At 38.9% G+C, this 22819-nt stretch overlaps 1 protein-coding gene across 14 annotated transcripts in view; it reads right to left on the reverse strand.

Annotated features, from left to right (window-relative positions):
* Positions 1-346: 346 nt before the first annotated feature.
* Positions 347-22819, reverse strand: part of MCF2L (MCF.2 cell line derived transforming sequence like) — a 173833-nt gene continuing 151360 nt past the window's right edge. For 10 of the 14 annotated variants that reach the window (XM_068926686.1, XM_068926695.1, XM_009665458.2 and 7 more), the window contains 17 exons: positions 21753-21819; positions 17883-17998; positions 16834-16903; positions 15128-15220; positions 14921-15013; positions 13295-13420; positions 12412-12633; positions 11751-11843; positions 10991-11069; positions 10782-10848; positions 9391-9506; positions 8656-8742; positions 7317-7391; positions 3778-3905; positions 3043-3155; positions 2819-2922; positions 347-2677 (listed from right to left, as the gene is read on the reverse strand). In XM_068926686.1, the coding sequence (XP_068782787.1) occupies positions 2583-2677; positions 2819-2922; positions 3043-3155; positions 3778-3905; positions 7317-7391; positions 8656-8742; positions 9391-9506; positions 10782-10848; positions 10991-11069; positions 11751-11843; positions 12412-12633; positions 13295-13420; positions 14921-15013; positions 15128-15220; positions 16834-16903; positions 17883-17998; positions 21753-21819 (1744 nt within the window). In that variant the 3' untranslated portion in view covers positions 347-2582. The remainder of the gene's footprint in view (positions 2678-2818; positions 2923-3042; positions 3156-3777; positions 3906-7316; positions 7392-8655; positions 8743-9390; positions 9507-10781; positions 10849-10990; positions 11070-11750; positions 11844-12411; positions 12634-13294; positions 13421-14920; positions 15014-15127; positions 15221-16833; positions 16904-17882; positions 17999-21752; positions 21820-22819) is intronic. The other 4 variants (XM_068926768.1, XM_068926761.1, XM_068926750.1 and 1 more) reach the window with 1 other exon arrangement.

Genomic DNA, 22819 nt, shown 5'->3' on the forward strand with positions numbered 1-22819 from the left:
TGGAAAACATACCAAAAGGCATGCAGTCGTGCAAGAGGCGGGGGAAGGGAATCAATCTGGCATTGGCTTACATTTTTTAAATCTTCAACCTGCAGACATGTTTTAATTCCTCAGTTCCAAAAATAATGAGACACGATCACAAGGGTAAAAGAGTGTTTTTGCCGAGACGGTCTGAAATGAATACGCAAAGGATTCGAACACAGGGACTCTGCCAAACATCACACTTTCTAGGCTTCCAACACCTAGACAGACCTGATTTTCTGTTTCAAGCCCATCAACCTATTTATGTTTTTATATAGTCCCTGTAAGAAGCTTTTAAAACCATGAGACAAAATAAAACACGGAGTATGTCAATATAGAAGGAATTCAGCAAGAAGTGCTGAAATTTATTCAAATTTTCATAGTTACAATAGAGACCTCTGACTTTGAAATTCTAATTCACAACAGCAGTAGAAAAGGAAATGGTGAAATGGGTTGTATTAAAGTGCAATGATGTGTATAAGATCATTGAAATAACAGAAATGAGGCTGTGGCGAGAAATGAAAGAATAGTCTCATCCTAGCAGTGACAACAATATATAAGAAAATTATGTTACAGAATTTACAAAATAACTTACAAAGACGACAACAAGCTGAATCTCTGCACATTGCCATTTCATTATTAAATATCAGACTAAACATTCCTGGCCAGCACAGTATTATATGGGATAATTAAAAAAAGATCAGAGAATATTGGAAAAGATGCCTGAAGTAAAACCCTGATCAGTCTTTATATTGCAGTACTGCAAGAAACCTAGGTGTTTTTGAATTGTAAAGTGACACATTCAGCAGCATGAAGACTATAAATACATCTTTTACATTGATACATTATATCTACACACATATACATATCTACACACACATATATACACACACACACACAAATATGTGCATATATATGTGTACATATAAATGTTTGTTTGTACTGACCAGAGTCAGCTACATTTTGATTGTGTCTGGGACAAGGGTTGCTTTCGCAACTCAGGAGCAAGATCATTCTTCAGAGTGTTTCTCCTTTAAGTTTCCTAAGCTGCAGCCTCTAAGATCTCAATTTCTGTAATTAAAAAAAAAAAAAAAAAAACACCACGACTTTCGGGGCTCAGTCAGAGGGTCTGATAATTAACAGCAGTTCTTGTTGACGTAGTTTGCTGTTACTTAGTGCTTTTGAAAAATGAAGCTCTTCCAGATTATTTTTAAGTAATATGATACATGAACAAGGTTAAAACATTTTCATATAAGTAAAAATATTTGAAAGATGGCAAGGAATGAATACAGTACTCCATACATTACAAGCACAACCTTCTCTACTATTTGTAAGGATGAAGTGCAAAGAACATCTGACAGCCTGATGATTTACAACATTGGCTTACATTATACCTTGAAAAATGGCAAGTTTAGCATTAGCCTTCCTTAAAAAAAAAAAAAAAAATTGTCTATAGCACAAATCTGACTTCTCTAATATTTTTTCTCCTGTCCTCCCCTTTTATAGAGAAATTGTGTGATTGTTTTTGTCTTTTCAAATAAGTCTGCAACAAACACTATTGACTAAAAATGTTAGGCTTCTAGCCCCTCAGAGGTTTGTCTGAATGAAGGCTCTTGACCCATAGTGCAACCAGAATAGTTTTCTTTGCCTGTAACTACATGCTAATTGATAGAGCTAAAGGTAACCATGCAATTGCAGATTATTAAGAAATCATTTAATGAATACAAATGTTTGTGTTTCATCGTGCACTTCCATTTAAGATAAGGAAAAAAAAAAAGAGAGAGAAACTACTAAATTGCCTAGGCTACGTGTAAACGGTGATCTTGGTAAAGATTCGGTTGTGAGGTCAAAATGCCTCAGAAAACAGCCATTCCACTGCACAAAGAAAAAGGCTGGAAAAGATAAAACAGTGTTTTCTTTTGATGCTGTTGTGATCAGTGAATTGGTCATTTCTGCATCACAGCTTCTAGGAAGTATTTTACTGCCAAAAAAGTCTCCTGAAGACCCAAGACAAGAGGAAGGGCTGGGCCAAACTTACTTCCTGGTTGCTGAAAGAGTCCCGCTCATTGCACTGACCCACGTACATGCTGGGAGAAAGACTTTTGGGGAGGAGAAACTGTAAACTCAGATTTATGTTCCTTATACTTATCCTGTACAGTGATTGCTCATTTATTAATTTACAATAAGGAATTAGCACTGAACACATTTTGTTTGCTCACGTTTGGATTCTGGCTGCTATGAAATGATATACTGCTATAGAAACCTGATCGCATATCTATGAGAAAATGTGTTTTATGCTAGCAGCTCTGGAGCTTCAAGCTTCAGAGGAGAAGCTTCTACAAGACCTAATTTCAAATCTTTTAACTTTTATTTACAACGTCACAGTCCGTGCACTTTTCATTGGGATCTTCTGTGAGAACCTCCAAAAATCACCAATGAAGATACACAAAGTTGGCAACACAAAATAGAGGTTCTCCATTAGAGTCAAACATTCAGAACTCTGCATGAGATGACAAACTCTGGATTTCCATCTTCCCTGGGGGTGGGATGGAAATTTAACACTAGCCCTTAATGTCTGAGAAGCTGGTGCTGCTGGCATTACAGCTATCACTGCAACTTGATGATGTGCTCAAAGTGCTGGAAGCAGTGCCTGATTCTGGGAAAGGGAAAGAGAAAGGAAGAAAAAAGAAACAAAAACAATTACAATGTAATTGATTTTTTTCCCATAACTTTTTTTTGGTTGTGTTTTACACTATGAATCTTTAAATAGATAATCATCTCATTATGAGTAGCCTACCAGAACTGCTTAAAGATTGAGCTGATTTTGAATTGCCTATAAGCATCAGCAGATTGTTTGCTGGGATCCAGCCTTCTCTCCCAGTGCTCAGATTCTTTACATACCTTAAAAAAAAAAAAAAAAGTCAAACTGCTTCACTTAATGCTTTTGAAAGTTTTGCCCTAAACACCTGCCTTCCAAACACAGTTCTGTATACAAAAGTTTCCAAACACAAGTTTGCCTACCAAAGTCCATCCTGCCCTTCTCGAATCAGTTGAACGAGATCTCCGCTTTTCACTGTAAATTCTTCAGAAACTCCTTTCTCATAATCAGTCACAACCGTGTATTTACCAGGAGTCTAAATGCACACAGGGAAAAACACAAACAAATTATTTCTACTGAGTACTTTAAAATATGTTGCAGCTTTTGTTATGAAAATTATGGTACTTTACCCTACTTGTTCTCTCTCACGCACATACATGCTGAAGACAGTACAGGCATGTCTACTGAGCACCAGTAAGACTTTGCTATTCAGTTGCACACAAATTCAGTACAAGAATTCTCACATCCTGAAGAATATTCTATGAAAATTTTCCATCACAACAATTAACATTTCTTCAAAAAAATTCCAATATAAGGAGAGGAAGAAAAAAAAAAAAAACTTGCACACATACATTGTGGCACTAATTAAGATGGTAACTGAACACTTCATTACTTGACTTCTGCACTATGGCATAAGCAGTCACAGTCCCACTAGTCTGCAGGCACACAAAGGCACAAATGTACCTTCCTAACTCACAAGCGCAAGGCTTATTTAAGAAAAGGGATTATTTTTCCCTGCCCTAGAAATTTTGCCCAGTGGAGGATTTCAAGGCAAGAAGCACTTTCCTTCCTGCAAGCTTCAAAAACATTCTATATACTGTAATGGTCAATCTATCAGCAACATTTGCTTAGCTCAGTAGGCAAACATTTCTGGTTACCAGTTTCATCTCGCCTCCCCCTCCTCCTCCTTCCTCCTCTGCATCTGATGAATTCAGTGGATCTTCGGCACTAGACCAGCCGTCATTTTCTTCAGATGCATCAAGAGAATGAGATGTCTTAGCCCAACCTTGGTGGACAAACAGCCAACAGTTAACTTCATTGCGGCATGCCACTGACTGGGAAAAATGCTCTTCCTGCTGAAAAGCACTTAAGTGATTAACATAAATAGGAGGAAAACCTTACATAGGAAGTTACTACAACCTCTATGTGAAATGCACAGCTGGCACAAGTTGCCCAATTTCCATTAGAGTAAGTGGAGTCGTGGCAGGCACAGCGGTGTGAATTTGGCCCTTTGGATTTATGTAGAGAGAAACGGATGGAAAGAACACCGATTCCCAGCTGAAAATGCAGCATGCTCTTCCCTGTGTAAAGATAGATGAATGATGGATAGATGCTCTTTTTCCTGGGAGGAGGTAGAGGATGGGCACATGTACTCTATGGGAAGAGGATGAACACACGTGGCTGTCACCCCAAGCAACCTAATCGGCCTGTTGGAACAAGGGATAGACGAGCATTTTCTTATTCAAACTGCTGAGCACTTACAGCTGTCAAATTCAACAGGAGCTACAGACACGCTGTACTTCACCCAATGAGCCAGCTTATTATTCAGGGCTGACACAAAGATACTTAATCATGAGGAATTATCTTAGTTTTAAGTCATTGCACCAAACACCACAAGAACAATCTCCTGCCTGTCAAGTGCCAAATGTTTTTTCTCTCTCTCAGGGTGCAGTATTTCACTAATTTATGAGGCCAGAATGCACAAAATCCTTCTCCAAATAAAACTACAGTAAGTTTCACTACTCGTGGGATGCTTTTCACTGAGGTCAGCAGCTGCTAATAAACACACCAAGCTTATAGTGAAAGTCGTCATAATGAAAAGGATAAATATTTTTAAGTTAAGTTACATTTTGGTTCGGGACAAACAGTAACAATAATAAAACCAATGAAAAGAATGAAAGGAAGAACCAACCCCCAACTTTTATGCAAGTATTAGCTAGGCTGAGAAAGAAGCCAGCAGTTCTGCTTTCTACTGCTTCTGAGGCAGCAGATGTTTGTTGCATGGCTGGTCATGCTAGTGCATTAGAAAAAAAACCCAAACTGTTGTAGTATTGTCATAGTAAAGATAAAGCAATCTAAGAAATCACAGGCAGAGCACACCAAACCGAGTGGGTCTTTTACCTTGCCTGCGCTGCTGGATGACCTGTACAAGACTAGAAGTACTGACCCATTTGGCCCTGCCCAGGGTTAGGCATGAATTTCCATCTGTGAAAAAACTGAGTAATAAATTCCTGCTATATTCCATGCAAATGTCACTGGAAGCTCAGGGGACACAGCTAAAACCCTTTCAGGCATTTCCAAGTGAAGGACAACACAACAGAAGAGAATTTGGTTGTTCATAATTGTTCCAAGCTCTCATTAGAAACAGAATCATCAAGTTACACAAAAGAAAAAGGAATGAAATCACTGAAGCTGCTGTGCCTGTTGCATCACACTCACTGGCCTGCTCATCTGGGACATGCTGGATAACAGCTCCTTTTTCTCAGACTCTTTTCCATATGTTGCACTGATAGAGATAAGACCAGACCTGCCTGGCCCTGCCACAACATCAGTGCTTCTAGTCCTCCTAGAGGTTGGCGCTCTAACGTTAAAAGCCAGTACAAAAGCCAGTCTGATCCCAGGAGAAAAGCAGCCCTATGTTCATAGTCATACTGGCTTACTACAGGCACCAAATTTATGCATGCTCATCTAATGTGCATGTGTGCATTTTGCATGATGTGACTGAATTAGAGCTCCCTAGAAAGGCAGGAAATACAAGAAAATGGCAGAGTCTTGAGAAAAGGGAAGGTTATGCATAAATAAACTTACAGTTGATGTGCCAGGAAAACCGAGAATTAATAAAACTGCTTATCTTCAGACTTGGGCCCACAGGCCTATCTTTGCAGAGAGGGGATCGATCTGCATGACTTGAGTCTGTCACTAATTCGTTTTCCTTGAGCTCACTGCAATGTAAGTAGGAGTTAACACTCTCCTACTAAACGGCACCCACTATATTATGTGAAAGGACACAAGTGGTGGCAGTGTGCTCTACACCCGGTGCAGTTTCAGCCCAAAACAGCTGAGTTCACTGCCTGTTTATCCCTCTCTGAGTTGACGAAAGAGGAGAGATGAAGTGTGAGAAAAGAGACCAGAAGGAGAATTATTAGATGTTTTTATTTAATTTTGTTGGTTTTAAACTGCTTTTTAAAATGAGAGACTGCTGGGAAGGACAGCAAATCAGAGAACCCTATTCAAAAGTCCCTCACAATTTTATTGGAAATTGGCAATGATCAAAGACTCTCCCTCTGAGAAAATTCTGGCATCCCTGGAAGAGGCCACAAACTCCCCTTTGCTTTCCGATACCATTTTCGAGCTTCTGGGGATTTCCACGCTACCCGGAGTTCTCGGAGGCTTGACCGCTCCCTGCGGAGCACCGATGTTGTTGTAACACTCCCAAACCCCACACTTGTGGCGTTTCTGCACACGCCTGGGCTGGGGTTGCGTTCCTGGCTGCTTAGGCCAGGTTGGATGAAGCTGCTGGATGAAGTCTCCCCAGCCCAGCAGCTGGGGGAAACCCAGCATAGTTTCCACAGGTGAGAGTTAAAGACCAAGGCTGTGGAAACCTCTAGAAGAGGGGCATGAGAGGGCTAGAAACAGCCGAATCGTTAGGTTATTTTCTAAAAGAGATGACAGTAGAAATAGAGCCAGGAAGAGACTGTCTACCTCCCTACTGTCTAGTTAATTGGCCCCACATTTGCGCTCAAACCTTTGCCAACAGCCCTGCCAGCTAAAATTGGATGTTTTAACTGAAATGCTCTTTTACTCCTTGCCTAGTTGGAGGTTGGAAGGACAAGAGGTAGGCTTCTACTATGGGTTCAGTTAAATAACCTGGAGTTGGTGGTGAAAATTGCCCACCATCACCCCAAAAAAGAAGCAACAGGGTGATGAGTACAGTAATAAACATAGATCAAAAATGCAATAAGGCAATACAAATTCCACATGACAATGCTGTTCCCCACTTACTAGAATACACAAATTTTGGATTTTTTTTTCTTTTTTAAAAGTTAAATCATCTCCACAAGGAACACAGTGGATGGAGAATGCTAGCTGGAAAACCATGTGCCTCACAGCAATTGAATGCCACTGAAGTTCCATTAAATGCCCAACTTCTGATTATTTCATCAGCAGAAAAATTAACTTCCCATCACCCTCTTCTAAAAATGACAGTTAGCCATATGCTAACCTTGCTGCCAAGGTAAAACTTTGTGCTATCAAAAGTGACATACACAGAAGCTGACAGATCCATTTGGAAAATCCAGCTGATATCAATACCTCTATGCACAACAGCACCATACAGGTATCTTCAGCCCTCTGATTTAATATGTTACACAAGGGATACGTGGATATTTGTGGAGTACAAGAAGTGGTAACACTCTACCTCTGAAACCAAAAGGAGTTGGGTCACTCACTACTTCATGTCGTTTAGCTTTTTTGTCAGGGCTGGTAGGAGAAGCTGCAGGAGGATGAATAGGCAAAAAACACAGAAGAGAGATATTGAAGAACTGGAAAAAAGAGAATAGGTGGATTGCATGCTAAATACCTTTGAGTTTACACTGGGAAAACAACTGGATTTCTCTAATCACTCTAATGTTAGTTGCCATTGGTCAATCATAGCAAAAGGAGTTAACTATTCACATAAAATTATTTGAAGAAAAACTGACAAATTTATTCTACAATAACAGATAAAGTATATGCAAACTTTTCTAAATGAACTAGGCATCAACTGAATACAATTAATCTGAATTTCAGACAAACATTACCAGATGGAAACAATCATATTTATATAAGTCTAGCACTACAGCAATACCTGGTCCTGTAAGAAGGATCATTGGCAATGTCTGGCTTTTAGCAGTAGGTGATGGAGCTTCTGTCAAGGCAAGCACGGAATATTAGTGCTCACCTCATTGGTAATTTAGGATATTTAGATGTGCAATCCTGTAGTCTCTCCAGAAACAACTCAAAGGTAACCAGATTTTAAAAAGACATTTTGAAAAGACGCTTGGGCGGGGGGTGGAATCATGCTCTCGTACAAGTGTCATCATCTTAGTGCAATTCAGGCTGTTCAAAGATAGCAGTTCAAAGCAAGAAGTGAATGTACCAGTGCAGTTATTTGGCAGGAGGAAGCAAGAAATCTCAGACTCCTACTGCCCGTTTCGGCAACAAAAAGGACTTTTTTTGGAAGCACAGGCAAATTCTTATTTATTTTTGTGTCTAGCAAATATGTAATAAACATTCTGCCATAGTCATGCTTTAGGAGTTCATTAACAAGGGAAGCTAACATGAAAATACTCTAGCAAAGCCTTGATTCCTTTTTGCCAAGTATGGGAACACGTGGGACAGATCCGCTGAAGCTAGAAGCAGGCCAGGCATTTGATCTGAAGATAACTTCCTTCCTCTAGATTTCCCACCAGAGTGGGGCAAACTAAGCTCCTTCCTAGGCCTCGACAGCGAGAGCAGAGGCATTATAACCTGCCCTCACACCTCCAATAACTCCTCTTTCCCAAGCTGCATCTCCCTCTCCCACTGCGGAGCCACTTTCTCTTGAAGTCTGCCTGTTGGGGTCTGTGATCCAGGAACCTAGCTGGAACGCAGGAGAACAAGCTAATACAACACTGACAAAAATATACGTGAACCTATTACACATGCACGCAAAGGGATGCGCCAATTGCGGCCTTAAAATAGAAAAAAAAAAATCTACCTTTTAAAAAAAAAATTACCTTTCTGACTTTTGAGGTTAGTAAAGCCCTGCAGCGTAAAGCGCTTTTTTGACAGTACAGAGCATTCTGAGGAAGAGCTAGTGTCATCTACAAAGGAAAAGAGAGATACAGAAAGAAAGGGGAGAAGCCCAAGAAAAGGTTGATGCAACAAATCATTCACAGTCCTGCCAGGGAACCAGCACTTTGGGAGGAGAAAGAATAACCAAAAGTCCAGCTACAACAAAAGAACCTAAGTGCCATTTATTCTCACCGTGCAGTGGTTTATGTTATCGCTAGTCCAGTAAATAATTGCAGCAATGAGAATCAAGCCTCAAGAAATAAAACACACTTCTGGATAAATTTCTTGGCATTAGCTGTTCTGAAGACAAAAGCTCAGAAGCCAATCAGTTAGCTCTAAGGGAAGACCTACGGCAGACTCAGGCCTCATAACCCACAGTTCTCATCTCCTTTTGGTTGTCCCTCATCCTCAGTCAACAAGGTGACTTTGGGCCCGTCCACACCATACAGGGAACGCAGAAACCTCTGAGCTAAGTGCAGACAGGACTGGCATGCTCACACAGCACTCTGTGGCTAGGCTGCCTTAGGTCTGATAGCAACAAAGACAAGCTCGCTCAGGTATAATGTTGTATTTACCTGCACTACCATAGTTACGCTATGGGTGGATCAGCCTGTGTTATCAGCAGTGTAGACTTGCTCTTCACATTCAGGGATAACAATACATACATACAAACTCACCTTTGCCTTTCTCAGGGTACTTTGGTGCTACTGTGGTGGCATAACCTTCTGGACTTGTGAGATCAGCTTTTCTCTCTTCCAGTTTTTTTGTGTTTCGAACGTTGTTCCGTGAAGGACTGTTCATTGGAAGAAAATTAAGACAATCAATCCATCTCCAGCAAATTTGGGTCTGAACAGCGGTCATGAGCTTGTGTCACAGGCTGCCTGTTGCATGCAGATATATAGTGGAAAACAGTTTCTTAGCTACTTCTCAGCTCATAGCTTCTAAGGTTGAGGAAATCACTGATGACTGTGCACAGAAAGACCATGAGCAGGTACAAAGGAGAGACTACGGCTGCAAGAGCAACCAAAGACAGCTCAGGACAGCTTCCACTCACCCTCAACTACAGACACACATTCTGTGCTGACAGCTTCTTCCCGAGTGTGCCAAGAAAAGGAAAGGAATAAAATTTGCTTCTCACACACTCTCAGTATGTGAAACGGACAAGGGACAAACGAATAACAGGCTGAATCTTGCAATTGGATCCCCATCACACTTCAGTTTAGGAATGGAAGGGAGAAAGCCATCCCACAAATACTATATATCTGGGAAATCTCTCTGACCGATAAAACATGCAGGGCATAGAGCTACTGATACATAAATCTGAGTATACATCACGTGGGAACGACTAAGATCATAAGCCCAGGGGCTTATGAGTAAAGCCCATACGTATGCAAGTGCACATATACCATGAAAAAAAGAGTGAGTAGCAGTGGACTGAAAGAGGGGTCAGAAGCAGGGAGCAGAACAGTATACTTATATAGTTGGTAGGGTGAAGGATAAAAGAAATAAAAGGAAGGAAAGAAAAAAGCTTGAATCAGAACTTGGACTCTGGAGGAATGGACACATCATGTAGTAAAAAAGAGCAGAAGTTGGAAGAAAAGAACCAGAAACACGAAAGACAAAACGCACTGAAAAGGACACAAAGACAGACAGCATAAAATTTAAATAGGAAAAAAGAACGACATAATTCAAGTGAGGGGAAAACAAAACAGAGAAGGAAGGAAAAGGCAGCTCCACATAACTCTCTCATCTGGGGTTTAAAGTATGTAATCAGCTGTTCAACAAATAATGACACAATACCACTAGGATTTTGGCCAGCCCAGAATATTTAGTAATCTGCACTGTTCTCTACCAACTGGCAAAGCCTATGTCACTGCTGCTCAACTCTGCAATTCTGGAGAGGTGTAAACCTCAAGCTCTACAACTTTGTAGTAGAGAGAGACCTGAAAACCCTGAAATATAAGGGTCAATGTTAAGGGACAGAAGCAAAGAAGAACTGCAAAGTGAATGTGTTAATTCACATATATTTGCAAGACAGCTAGGGTGATGTGACAGTATGTTTACTCACCTTGTACAAGATGTTGCTGGTAGAGGTAAACTGTGTGTTTGTTCTAGTGTCCTGTGCTGGCTAGCTTCTGTAATGGAGAAAAGAAGAAGAAATATTCAACTGATTTGTGTTATGAGCTATTAATTTTTACAGTCCTACACAGTGAGTATAAGCAGGGTAGGTCGGGAAGTTCAAGGGGAAAAAAGATTAAAAAATCCAAAATGTTCTACCTCTGCATGCCTGTAGTTGACTGGTCAGTACTTTTCTTATTTCATTTACCCAGGTAGCTTTAACTTCCGGAGTTGGTGCCTACCCCCAAAAAAATACAATCAGACATCAAGCACAGAATACTTGTTGCACAAAAAGCTGCATGCCACAGCACAACCTCAGAGCAGTCCTTCAAGGGGGACAGCCAAAACCTTCTCTCCAGTTCTTAATCAAACAGAAACTACTTTTGAGATTTTGACCATGCTGAGGCAGGGAGCTGCGCACTTTGTACTGTCAGTCCCCTGCTCCCAACACGTCACTGTTCCTGTGAGAATAGCAATGGTGTGCACAGCTGATTTGGAAAGGTTGCCAAGTCGTCTTTTTTTTCTGTTGCAAAAATGCTTATTCTGCAAATGCACATTGTTTCACGTGCCCAAGTAATATTACTATAACAAACAGGATTCCAGAGAGGTAAACTTGAAAGTTCTTCCAGGATCAGTGTTCACTCTACATGTTTTCATTCTAGTTTTTCAACTGATGACTTTAATGACAGTCGCTACTACAGTTAGCTGCATTCCCACATGGATATTATAAAACTTGACTTCTCTTTTTTCAGGAGACTCTGCAATTGGAATATAGCATTTAAAAATCTGTCCTATGAATTAACCTGTTCACTGGTTTTTTTTTCCTTCTTTTTGCTTCACTGTTTATTAGTGATATAATAAAAGAAAATAACCCAGAGCCTCTTAGGGTTATTTATTTTAAGTAGTAACATGTTTTTACCTGTATGATGTAAACTTCTTCCCTTGCGTTATACCAGATTTCAAATTTCTTTGCATCACCTTTGACATTTTCTGTTATTCCAACTGCTGCCATCTGGAAGCAAAGAAAACAGAAGCTGATCTACCAAATTGCATTTAAGATAACAACGGAAGCATGAGTTTACGGATATTGTTTGGTAATTTTTTTTCCTGAAAAGCAAAACCACATTTAACTTCTTCCTCAAGTAAAAAGCATAACCAACAACACGTGATCTGTATGCTGAACATGCGATTTACTGCTTTATGTCAGCTTGGCTACATCAGAGGGAAGGACGGTTTAATAGTGTTAAATTGAGACTGACCCACAAGGAAAATACAGGCTGCCAGACCTTCTTTCTGTTTTGTACTATCTTACTCTACCCACAATTTCATTTTCTGTGTGATTAATGCAATCTGCCATTCAGTTAGACTAATATGGTTCGGATTTTCTCAAAGCAGAGCTTTTCCCCCCCTCTGGCTCTCTAACAGAGAATAAGATAAAATGAAACAGAACTACAGCACCAGTCAAATTTGCCTCAACAGGCAAAGCTGTATCACATCTTCACTGACAAAAAATAAAATATTGTACTACTGCAACCTAAGCTCTCAGTACCACCACCTTACTGGACTGCTCAGTGTCTTACATTTAAGGAGTGTTTATAGCTATACGAAGGCGCTTTCTCGTATCCCTCTCCATTTTCTTCTCTCTTTTTACAGAACAGCACTGCTTTCTCATGGAGGAACAGGTGTCGCTGCATTGGCTTGAAGCGTGCCAAATCCTTCACCTTCGAGTGACCCTTTTTATGATCGGTCCAGACACTGAAGGATCCCTGCATTAAAAGCTTGCCCAGCTCATTCAGGTTTCCCTGGAAAAAAAAAAAAAAAAGTGATATTTATAACTACAAAATGATAGCATCAGACTACAACACACACACTGAACAGGTCTTTAAAATTCTGGTGTTTCAAGTGATCTCTCCCATCAGTGTTTATGCCAGGTTTCAAAAAACAGTAAAAACAGCCAGTGGTGAATTTTTATGCTTAATTCTCTCTCTGCCCTACACTGCTCAGGCAGGATTTTATGGTCAAGGATGCCAGCGGCAAAGATACAGAGGCATATGCATGGGAAGAGGGGGAGGCACAATACACAGTCAGGTTTTTTGAAAACTCCACTTCAAGGCTTCTTGCAGTTCTTTCAGTGGAAGTTTTGGGTGTAATTTTACACACGGGAGCCACGACTAGGTTTTTGCATCCACCTAGCAGTAGCCTAAAACAGGCTAAAACAGCCTGTTCATGACTGTCTTCTGTTTCTAACTTGGTGTCAAGTAGACCAAAGGAAGAAAACTGGGGTAGACAGACAGCAAAAGATTATTCACAGCAGGAAAATGTATCGAGAGATCCATTTTCCATTATTTTCATTCCACAATTGAGTAAAAGGCACCTTTCTAAAACACTCTTCTCGTTATGAGCACACAACATGGGGTATGTTGTATATAGGCACGTAAGAAAAAATAAAACACTGTTACTCACGTCATAGCCAGTAATGGCTATCTGGTGCATAGAATCATTAACTGCTTTGAGAATGCCCAGTATAGAAGTTAATGCCTCTTGAAGATCTTCCGCACCTTCACAGTTCTTACTGTACTTGAGCATTTCCTAAGGGTGTGGGGAACGACAACATATTTACTTAGCCTTGGAAAGAGCAGCATCTAGGAATGTTCATATTTTAACACTGAACATGGGCTATGTTTTTAAAGTTATCCAGTACAATGCTATACCTTGTAAGATAGTGGATTAAATAGTGGCTGGAACTGAGAAGACCCCCAAAGTTTTACCTCTCACCTCTACTGCCAGTTAGCCCTAAAACATTTCAATCATATAACTTTTATAAGTGCTACCCAAGAATTTTACAAGAGTAATTTTGCAAACATTTTTCATCCTAATTGCTAAAGTTCCATGCATTGTTGTTACTTCTTTAAATGAACAAGTGTAAAAAAAACTTAGGCAAATTTTATTCACTCTTTGAATGACGGTAACATCGGGGATGCTAGTCAAAGATCTAAACTTCCTGCTTTGAGAATGCTCTACCCATTTAAAAAAAAGGCATTCCTTCTCCAAAGAGTTTACTGGTGAAGCTGCAAAAGACATCTTAATCCAAGGGCCATGATCCTACAATTTGATCCAGATCCACATAGCTGCAAGTTCACGTGGAGCCCCACAGACTTCACAGGGGATAATACATGAAAAGATGCATTTACTCATGGAGGTCTGATTGCAGGAACTAAAAGATACTTTAAGTCAAAAACATTTAAGTACTCCTTCCTTCACAGAAGAATAATGTAATTAATTCTGTAAAGTTATTAACTTTAAGTGAGTGTTGTCAAGAGTAAATTTGGTCCAAGGAGATTTTTTAAAACTACTGTTACATATAATTATTGAAACTTAGTGTCTATGTGTGAAAAATTTCTTAAAATAAGCCGTTTTCAAACATTTGCATGCTAAAAATTTTTGGTGGTAAAAAGCCTGGACATTCATTTTTAAATTTATAATAGTATGTTCCTCTCATTTTGTGGTCTCAGTTTAGTTTATTTAAATGGATCGCAACGGCATCTTTCCCAAAAATATCATACAGTCCTGTCAGTTAAAACACATTTCTTCCCTTAAGTACATTTCTTGGAAACCAGAGCAGCTTTGGAGACCGTGATCAACTCGAGGATACCTTCTGGGTGCAGTCTCAAAGCCAGCCAGGCAAACTCCTGTATGTGCATGAAGTCACTAACTGACAGCCACCAAGCAATTCAGATGGTCTTTTCTTTTCTGCCAAGATTTCTTGGCCCTTTCGTTTTCCCTAGTCAACTTTCTCATCTTCTTCAGCAGAAATACAAAGGCAGTAAGTTAGACAAGGTATCTCTGTGGCAACATTTGCCTGTCAGCTTTGCCTAGCAGCTTTTTGGCTGAAACAGAAAAGAAATGAGCAAGAAGTCGATAGCCTGGGATTTGTCTCTGTTCAGATTTATATGGCTCTCTGCTAACTGAGAGAAAGAGCACAAAAAACCAAAACAACAACAAAAATCACACACAAACCAAACACAACCCTTCCCCCCCCCCCCCGTTATGCACAAAATATACTTTCCAATACTGTTCCATAAAACATACCTTTAGCAATAACTGATATTTGGTTATTCTTTGAACAGGTTTCAGCAAGTATGAGTCCAAACTCAGCTTGTGATCAAGTTTCCTCTGACATTCCTGTGATCAGTGTTGCATTTCATTAGTACAGAAACCAACATCTTTTGTCATTCGTTCTTGAGATAAAGACGAAATTTAAAAACACAAGTATTTTGGAGACTCAAAGATGCATACCTGAAAGAATATGGAATCTGAAAACTGCCTCCACAAACTTTCAGATCGGGGTTTATTTTGGCAGTATTTTTCATAAATCTGGAAATCTTCCATCTGAAGTTGGGGAGAAGAGGAAAAAAACCCAGTAACTTATTAATTTTAACAGACAAAGTTCATAAGAAATATATAATTCCTTGGTGCCTCACCGACAAAAAAAATATTCAAAAACACTAAGTTTGCAATGGCTATTAATTTTGCAAATGGAATGGCAGAATAAAACGCTCCTGCTAATTTTTGCTTCAGTTGAATGGTAAGCACATATTACAATCACAAATATATTTAAGTTACTATATGAAAATACATGCTCTTTATATTAACACTTAACCACGAGTCTGCTCAACTTAAAAATCTTTTTTTTTTTTGCTAGATATTTGGATTTTATAAATGTTTTGTTCCCTGAAAGCAATACTAAGGTATACCAAGCAATTGGTTGCACATTATCACTTTAATGCTCTCTTCAAATTTTGCTATTTGTTATTCATGACTGCTTATATTAGTCATATGCCATTCTTGGTGATCCCAACTTGTGCATGTAAGAAAGCTATTATTTTCATATGGTTATTCATAAAACATTCGTTTTTTGGGTGACATATCTTACTGAGGGACAGCCCAAGATTTTTATGGCCTCTCAGCTCTGTCCCCTAAACTGTCCTTAAACAAGATTTTGTCTAGATGTTAGGCAGGTCTTCTCTGTAGTGGTTACTTTCACTTTTAAATAATAATAATAAAATCTAAGATTATATTAAAAAGATCCCACAGAAGTCATAAATACGCGTTTTATATACACTCAAAAGCCATCTGCACGGCTGCACAGTCACCTCAGTCCAATCCTAGACACGGCCTCCCTGTCCCCTTGCTAAGCCTGCAGGAAACGCGTCGCCCCATATCTGTTCTCACACATTGGCCAGTTCCTTTAAATGAGAGCAACTTGATAGCATCACTTCAGCATTTGTAGAAAGCTGAAGGACCTAAGGTTGTGTTGCAACTGTTATCATAACTATAGATTCAGGGGAAAGGCTAGGCAGGAAATCAGCAAGCGCAGAAGTACCTTTGCCCCTCAGTTTTAGGAAACACCACCTCCGCGTAATGTGGCCATAAACAGGAGAGGGAGGGAAGGCTCCACTCAGGAATTTTAGAGTATTAATGGGTATGAACAACAGAGATCGAACTCCATAAACAGATTCCTAATTAGCTGTAAGTATACTAAGAGTGAGACTCACTGTTTTATAAACCTCAGTTTAATTCTGTCATAACTTTCAATTTCACAATAAAAATATTTTAGACTTATTCTGTTGAGGTGTAATCTCTAAAGAAACTCAACTAAAAAAATTCCAGGAAGGAAATCTAATCAAGCAAACCAACTGTGTATAGCGATGTGAAATGGTGCAACGCACAGCTCATCTTTATGTTTTCCTAACTGCAACTTTAATAAAGCAGTTCTCTCTCAACATGGCAGCAGCTCTTTCTAACCCCATGAATTACCCCAGGCAGCTGAAAATATCCCCAACTCTAGTTAACAACTACTTGTGTAACTATGCATTACCTGTTCAGGCTAAGCAAAACGGATCTGGTGGCAATTATTGCATGAAAAAAAAATCACTCTCACCTGTCCAATCTCAGATGGGCCTATGAGTGAAATGCTAGCAAAAGGCATTTATGATACATACCTGATCCAGAAAACACCGTCCTACTAGTTCTGGGTATTCTATATAATTTTCTAGTTCTCTCAAGAATATCCTACGAGGAAGAAGAATTTCTTAGAGCATATGTTAAAAAAAAAGTGGTAGTAAAGGTTCACATTCTTACAATTCATTTTTTTTAAACTTTTGGAAATAAGAGTTGTATTTTTGTATTATACAACTAAAGAAAAGTCTCCTAGATCATATATTTAAAAAGGCATAGCGAATTAAAACAGTCTGACCAATTTCTTTTATCTTACAACTGAAACCAAATATAAGATACTGGGGGAAATAAATTTTTGTTCCCTACCCATATCTCCTTAGCAGCAGGATTTGTACAGTTTAAGTGCTTGTTTCCCCCCCCGCCTTTCAAGTACTACCAAACACCACAAAGAAGAAAAAAAAAAAAGACAAAAAAACCAACAATGGCAAAACCGAGAGTCCAATTTTGCCTGAATAAGAAATTATGTTTAACTTCTCTTGAAAATACCTCTCATCTCTTAAATATTATCTCTCACATATTATTTTGTGAAGAAAGATCTCACTAGCAGCAGGGATTCAAATCTGAGAGAGAAAACACTCAACTAGAAAATGAAACAGCCTCAACGTCAATGTCTATAAGAGTATTGAGAATTTGTGGCTTAGGATAACAGTTTATTTTCTATAGCAAGTGTCAATAAAAACAAAGATACAAACAACCCTCCCCCCCAACCCAAACAAACCTTGCTTTAATCAGCCTGTAACCAAAATCTCAATACCTTTCGTCAGGAAAACGAGCACAATGCAAAATATTACCCGTGTTCTGCAAATACTTGAGTAACATTTCACACAGTTTATCTTCTGTAGGTACTTTTACTCTCCTATGCAATATGAATTCTGGTATGCTAAACTATCAGATGGGACTCAATAAGGCTCTTTTAGCATTTTTATTCAGATCAAAAGAAACAGTACAAAAAAAATCTCGTGGTAAACAAAGTATGTGCCTATTGAAATGCCCTTTTTTTTTTTTTTTTTAAATAACTGAATGCAAATCTCACCTGTTGTGAAAGTGATAAATTTCCTCCATATTCCCAAACAAAATATCCTTCTTATTTTGGAGCTCTGGTGGAATCAGATGAGCCATTAAGGGGTTGTCCATCTCTGCAGCATACCCCTGGAACACAGGAGAGGCGCACACTGATTACCTCCATTTAGTCCCAGTACCCGCCTCTCTCTCCCCCCAACAAGGCAGTCTGCCTGCAGGCTGATAAACAGCAAAGAAAGAGTTCAGTATTAATCATGAAATAGGTCTATAAATTTTGTTTTTCCATCAATCCGGTAAGACACACCTACAGCCTTTGGAAAGACAATTTGAACAATTACTGTAATTTTTAGTTAAGCAAGGCCGAAAAAAAGTTTGCAATCGGTGCCACCAAGCAATGGCTAGGTATTCCCATATTGCTTGAAAGTTAGTTTACGCTTTTTCCATTGGACTTTACACACCTGAGTTTAAAGCCACAATTTCAGTATACATGCAAACCTACATACTAGTCTTAGCTCTAGTCACCTTGTTCCCTCATATTGATAACTATTTCTGCAGGCAACAGGAACGATTAAGCTGCAAATTCTAGCTTTAAGATATTTTCATTAGATTTGGCACTAAAAGTCATTACTTTAGATTTAGACATCTTCCACCTGTCATATAAGGCCACATACTCTTGCCTGTGCATCTGGCATGAATCAGGAGAAGAGGCCTCACAGGGCCCTTTAGCCCAGGACTCTTCTCCTGAGGTTACTTATCTATTCCTCTGCAGTGATCATCAAATGATTTAAATAAACAAGTAGTAAAACGCTCCCTCTTGCCTGCCTGATTGCTACTTCTGTTGTAAGTAATAAGCACAGCAAGTCTGCTGGAATGAATGTCTTGATTTAATGGCAATCTACTGATATCTGCACATTTTAGACTCTCGTATGACTGGTACTGCAGTCACCTTCTCAAACACAAAATCAGAGGTCCCTCAGATAAAACAACCTGCTTGGAGTTTAACAAGGGGAACTGAACCAAACCAAGCTTTCTGAATTTCAGTTACTATAGACTGGAAAACACAGGTTAGGAACAATGCAAGATCCATCTATTCCTGGATTAAAAAAGCAGATTTCTTCATTTAACAGTCACTAAAGAAAACTGATGTGATCTACTTCAGATTTCGATTTATTTTAACAACCATCATGGACAAGGTGGTCATGAAAAAGCAGCTGCATTGATTACATTGATTCATAATAAGTGGCACTGAATTATAACTAATTGGCTGCTTAAATTAAATGGAAGGATAAGTGAAAGTGCACCTACAACCACTCCTTTCATTTTCAGTTATGTAACTAGAAAAAGTAGGAGAACTAGCTGGTAAAGTTAGCTAGCCTGAAGAGTGTGAAAGCTTGGTTAGGAGAGTGATGGGATTTTTTTTTTTTTTTTGAAGTCAAAAACATTTTTAAAATCTGGTATCACATCTCTAGCACAGGACAAAAGAAAAACAACATTCTAGAAAATGATGCCAGACCTCATGGGATAAATAACCATTGCTCCCTCTCCCATGTCTCTGCCCCAAAACAGGAAAAAGAAAACTGTGAAAGGAAAACAAAAAGTAGTATTTTGAGAAGACCAAAAGTGCAGCCTTAAAAAAGATAATTATTATTCCATCATTTACATAAAATGGAGTTTAAAAAAAAACAAACAGGGAAAGAACGGGGAACACCATGGAGCTTAGATGGAGCAAAGTTTAAAAACAATCAGAAACAGCCTCAATACTAAGAGAACGCTTCATTTCCATTTGAATCAAGTGTGACGTTAAATATAGCAACAAAGACAGAATTGGTTTAAAGAGGGAGAAAGTAATCCAACTGAGATGGAAACAAAACTCAAAGAGCTTGGTACTTCAGAATTCTGAAAAAACAAAAGTGAGAAATCCATACATCTACCAAAAGCTTTTAACAAGATTTTCACTTCAGGTTGATATAGTATTTATTTTTTAAAATTCAGTATAAAAAAACCTTAGTATTTTATTATCTATGCAGTATTTATATTAAAAAAAAAAAAAAAAAAGAGGGAAATTATCCAGGCAGCCACAAAGATATATAAGCCTTTGCTAAGTCTTCCCTTTGAAAACTGCTCTAAAAGCATGGACGTAAATGGAAAAAGGAATAGAATGCAATACCCAAAAACAGACTAGGCCAATATTTTGCCCCAATAAAATTACTGGATTTCACAGGCTAAAATGAGATGACCCTAGTTATTAATGAAATCATGACTCAGATGAAAGGAGTTTCCCAGTGACTGATCTTGGGAATTTTCCACCAGAATCCCTGGCAGAAGGAAAAAGCATGGTGACGAAACGTGACATCATATTAGGAGACACTGTCCATATAGAGGAGTATCAGGTCATTGCACAGTAAAAACAGAAAGACTGATAGAGCAGGAAAAACAAAGGGATTGGGAGAATGGCCAAAACTAGAGATGAATAACTATAATTACTCAAAATCTAGAAGACTGCTATTGAACAAGACATCAGCAAGGATCTGATTCAGAATTACTGCTGGCAGTTGCGATCACTCAAGTTCAAGAGAGATTCATCCCAAACTGCAAGAGGTGGAGCTCGCATGGTCAGAGTACTGGACAGTCTATCACATTGGCAGGAACTGAAAGAGTGCAGCCTAGTAAGACAAAGGATGTACTATATTCTATGTAAAACAAGAACAAGTACTAGAGGAACAGAAAGATGGATTCTGCAACAGCTCTCCAGTAGCATCACTAAGAACCAAAAATTCCTCAGCTATTTGTGTCTTGATTTTATGAATATAACTATGTAGATAGCACTGCCTACAACAGCAAGGAATAGATCCAAGTGATCCTTAAGATCCACCCCAGTCCTACATCGCTTTATCATCACACATGAGACACGACTGTGCTATTGTCATCAAGACTTCCCAGTACTTGGGCAGAACCCAGGACAAGAAGTTGAGCACAAACTAGCCAGAGGCAAGGCCAGTGGAAAAAATAAAATGTTTTGAAGAGTTCAAAGCCCTCATATAGTACTCCTATTTGATAGTGTGCATCCAGAAATTGTCAGTCCCTGTCACTCCCTGTCCATAACTTCAGACAGCTCCTACTTAAGACCTTAACATTGGCATGGGCATCAGGAGTACCCCATTGGCTCACTTCCAGTTCCTCCTGAAGAAAATAATTCATCTTCAGTTATCTGTGATCATCTTCTATAGTCAAACCAGATTACAACAAAATGATATATCCATGCCTGAGAACTTAATATACTTGGGAAACAATACAGGACACTGCAGCATATCTCCACAGCAACTCCCACTACTGCAAGTATGCTTCCACACTTCCACCTTTGTTTCCTTTACAATTTTGAATCAAGATATTCTTATTTCAAGGCACACTGTTGCTGTAGTTGGACCCAAGATATTTGGAAGATCACTCAATGGTCTACAAAGAAGAAAGCAATACAGTTTTGCTCCTCTGACTCAAGCTTCTCCTGATGCAGGTTCATGTTCCCACGTGAGGCAGAACCTTCTTGGAGGTTGACCCAAGACTCTGGAATGAGCTTCTGCAGGAATTAAGGACATTACAAATCTTGCTACCTTCTACCTAAATAGTTAGGCAGGTCTTATCTTCTGCCTAATTTGTGTTTTCTAATAAGAACCTAGCTGCATGAATGTTTATAGGAAAAACAAACACACACACACACTTCAATTCCTGCCTCTCTGAAAATATAGTTAGAGAGGAGAGATGCAACAACCATTCTGCTTGATAAGACAAGCTGAGGCACTACAGTGATAAGGAAAGTATACGAACAACCTTGAAACAGAACAGATAAATAGATGCACTAACAGCCACCATGAAATTCAACCCTTACCTCAAGAACACAGAGAAGTTCTTCCACGTATGCTCGTTCAGTTTCGATAAGTTCATTAATTACATGCCTGTAAACAAAGAATGATAATTAAGGAAGGATATAACTTCTACTCACTTATGCAAATTAATGAGGCAACGTTAACTTTGTCTGTGTGCCTCTTTTATTTCAGACAATAAAGGAACAAATTCCTATTAACGGAAAATGGGAAGTTTTGTATATATTTCTGTCAACAGTTTATATATCCTTGTTAAGTAGCACGCATTTTTCAAACATCTTAAAACTGAAAATGTATTTAAAAGGGAAAAAAAGCCAAGCCTAGCATTTAAAGTGCTGTAGGAACTGAATTGTTTTATTAGCATTCATACCAAATCTGGTTCTGCCATGTTTGTAAGTGTTACAGGAGCTGGAGTTAGAGCTGCATAGGATAATCAAATACAGATTTAAAGTTACTCTGGTCATTCTAAAGTTGAGGCATATAATATTCAGGTATTTAGGGCATATTTAGATATACAAAGTGCCTATATTAAGTTTAATTTCCTTAATATGTAAGCAAGGACAAATTTTTTCTTTCTTGTAATTCTGGATGAATTAGCATGAGGTTGTAACAGTGAGAAGTTAGCAAGATCTTCCAGTTTTCAGGTAGAAAAGCAAGCTCTGCTACACCAATTGCAGGCAGCACTAAGTTATTTTTGGAATATAAGTGACGCAGTTCAGGCTTTTATATAGAAAAGTGATTTTTCTTAAGGTTTATCAAAACAGGGACTGAAGAGAGTCAAATAAAAAATTGAAGTCCTTTCAAGTATGGAGACCAAAACCTCTGAAAGTTTAAGTGAGGCTTAGATGTTTCTGAAATGAAAACACGTAATTACCCCGCCATAGTATCACCTAGCTGTAGTAAAGCTAGAATCTGGTAATACAGAAACTATGAATAAAGCTCTTAAAATATCTTCCTCTGTGTATAGAGCATAGCCAACGCATTTCCAAAAGTACTGAGGCTTAATTCAGAGAAGCATACTCATCAAATCCTTCCAGAGTTTGCTGGAACAAAATCAGAGAAAGAGCATTTT

This window comes from Struthio camelus, chromosome 1 (genome assembly GCF_040807025.1).
Source record: "Struthio camelus isolate bStrCam1 chromosome 1, bStrCam1.hap1, whole genome shotgun sequence".
NCBI classification, from domain to species: Eukaryota; Metazoa; Chordata; class Aves; order Struthioniformes; family Struthionidae; genus Struthio; species Struthio camelus.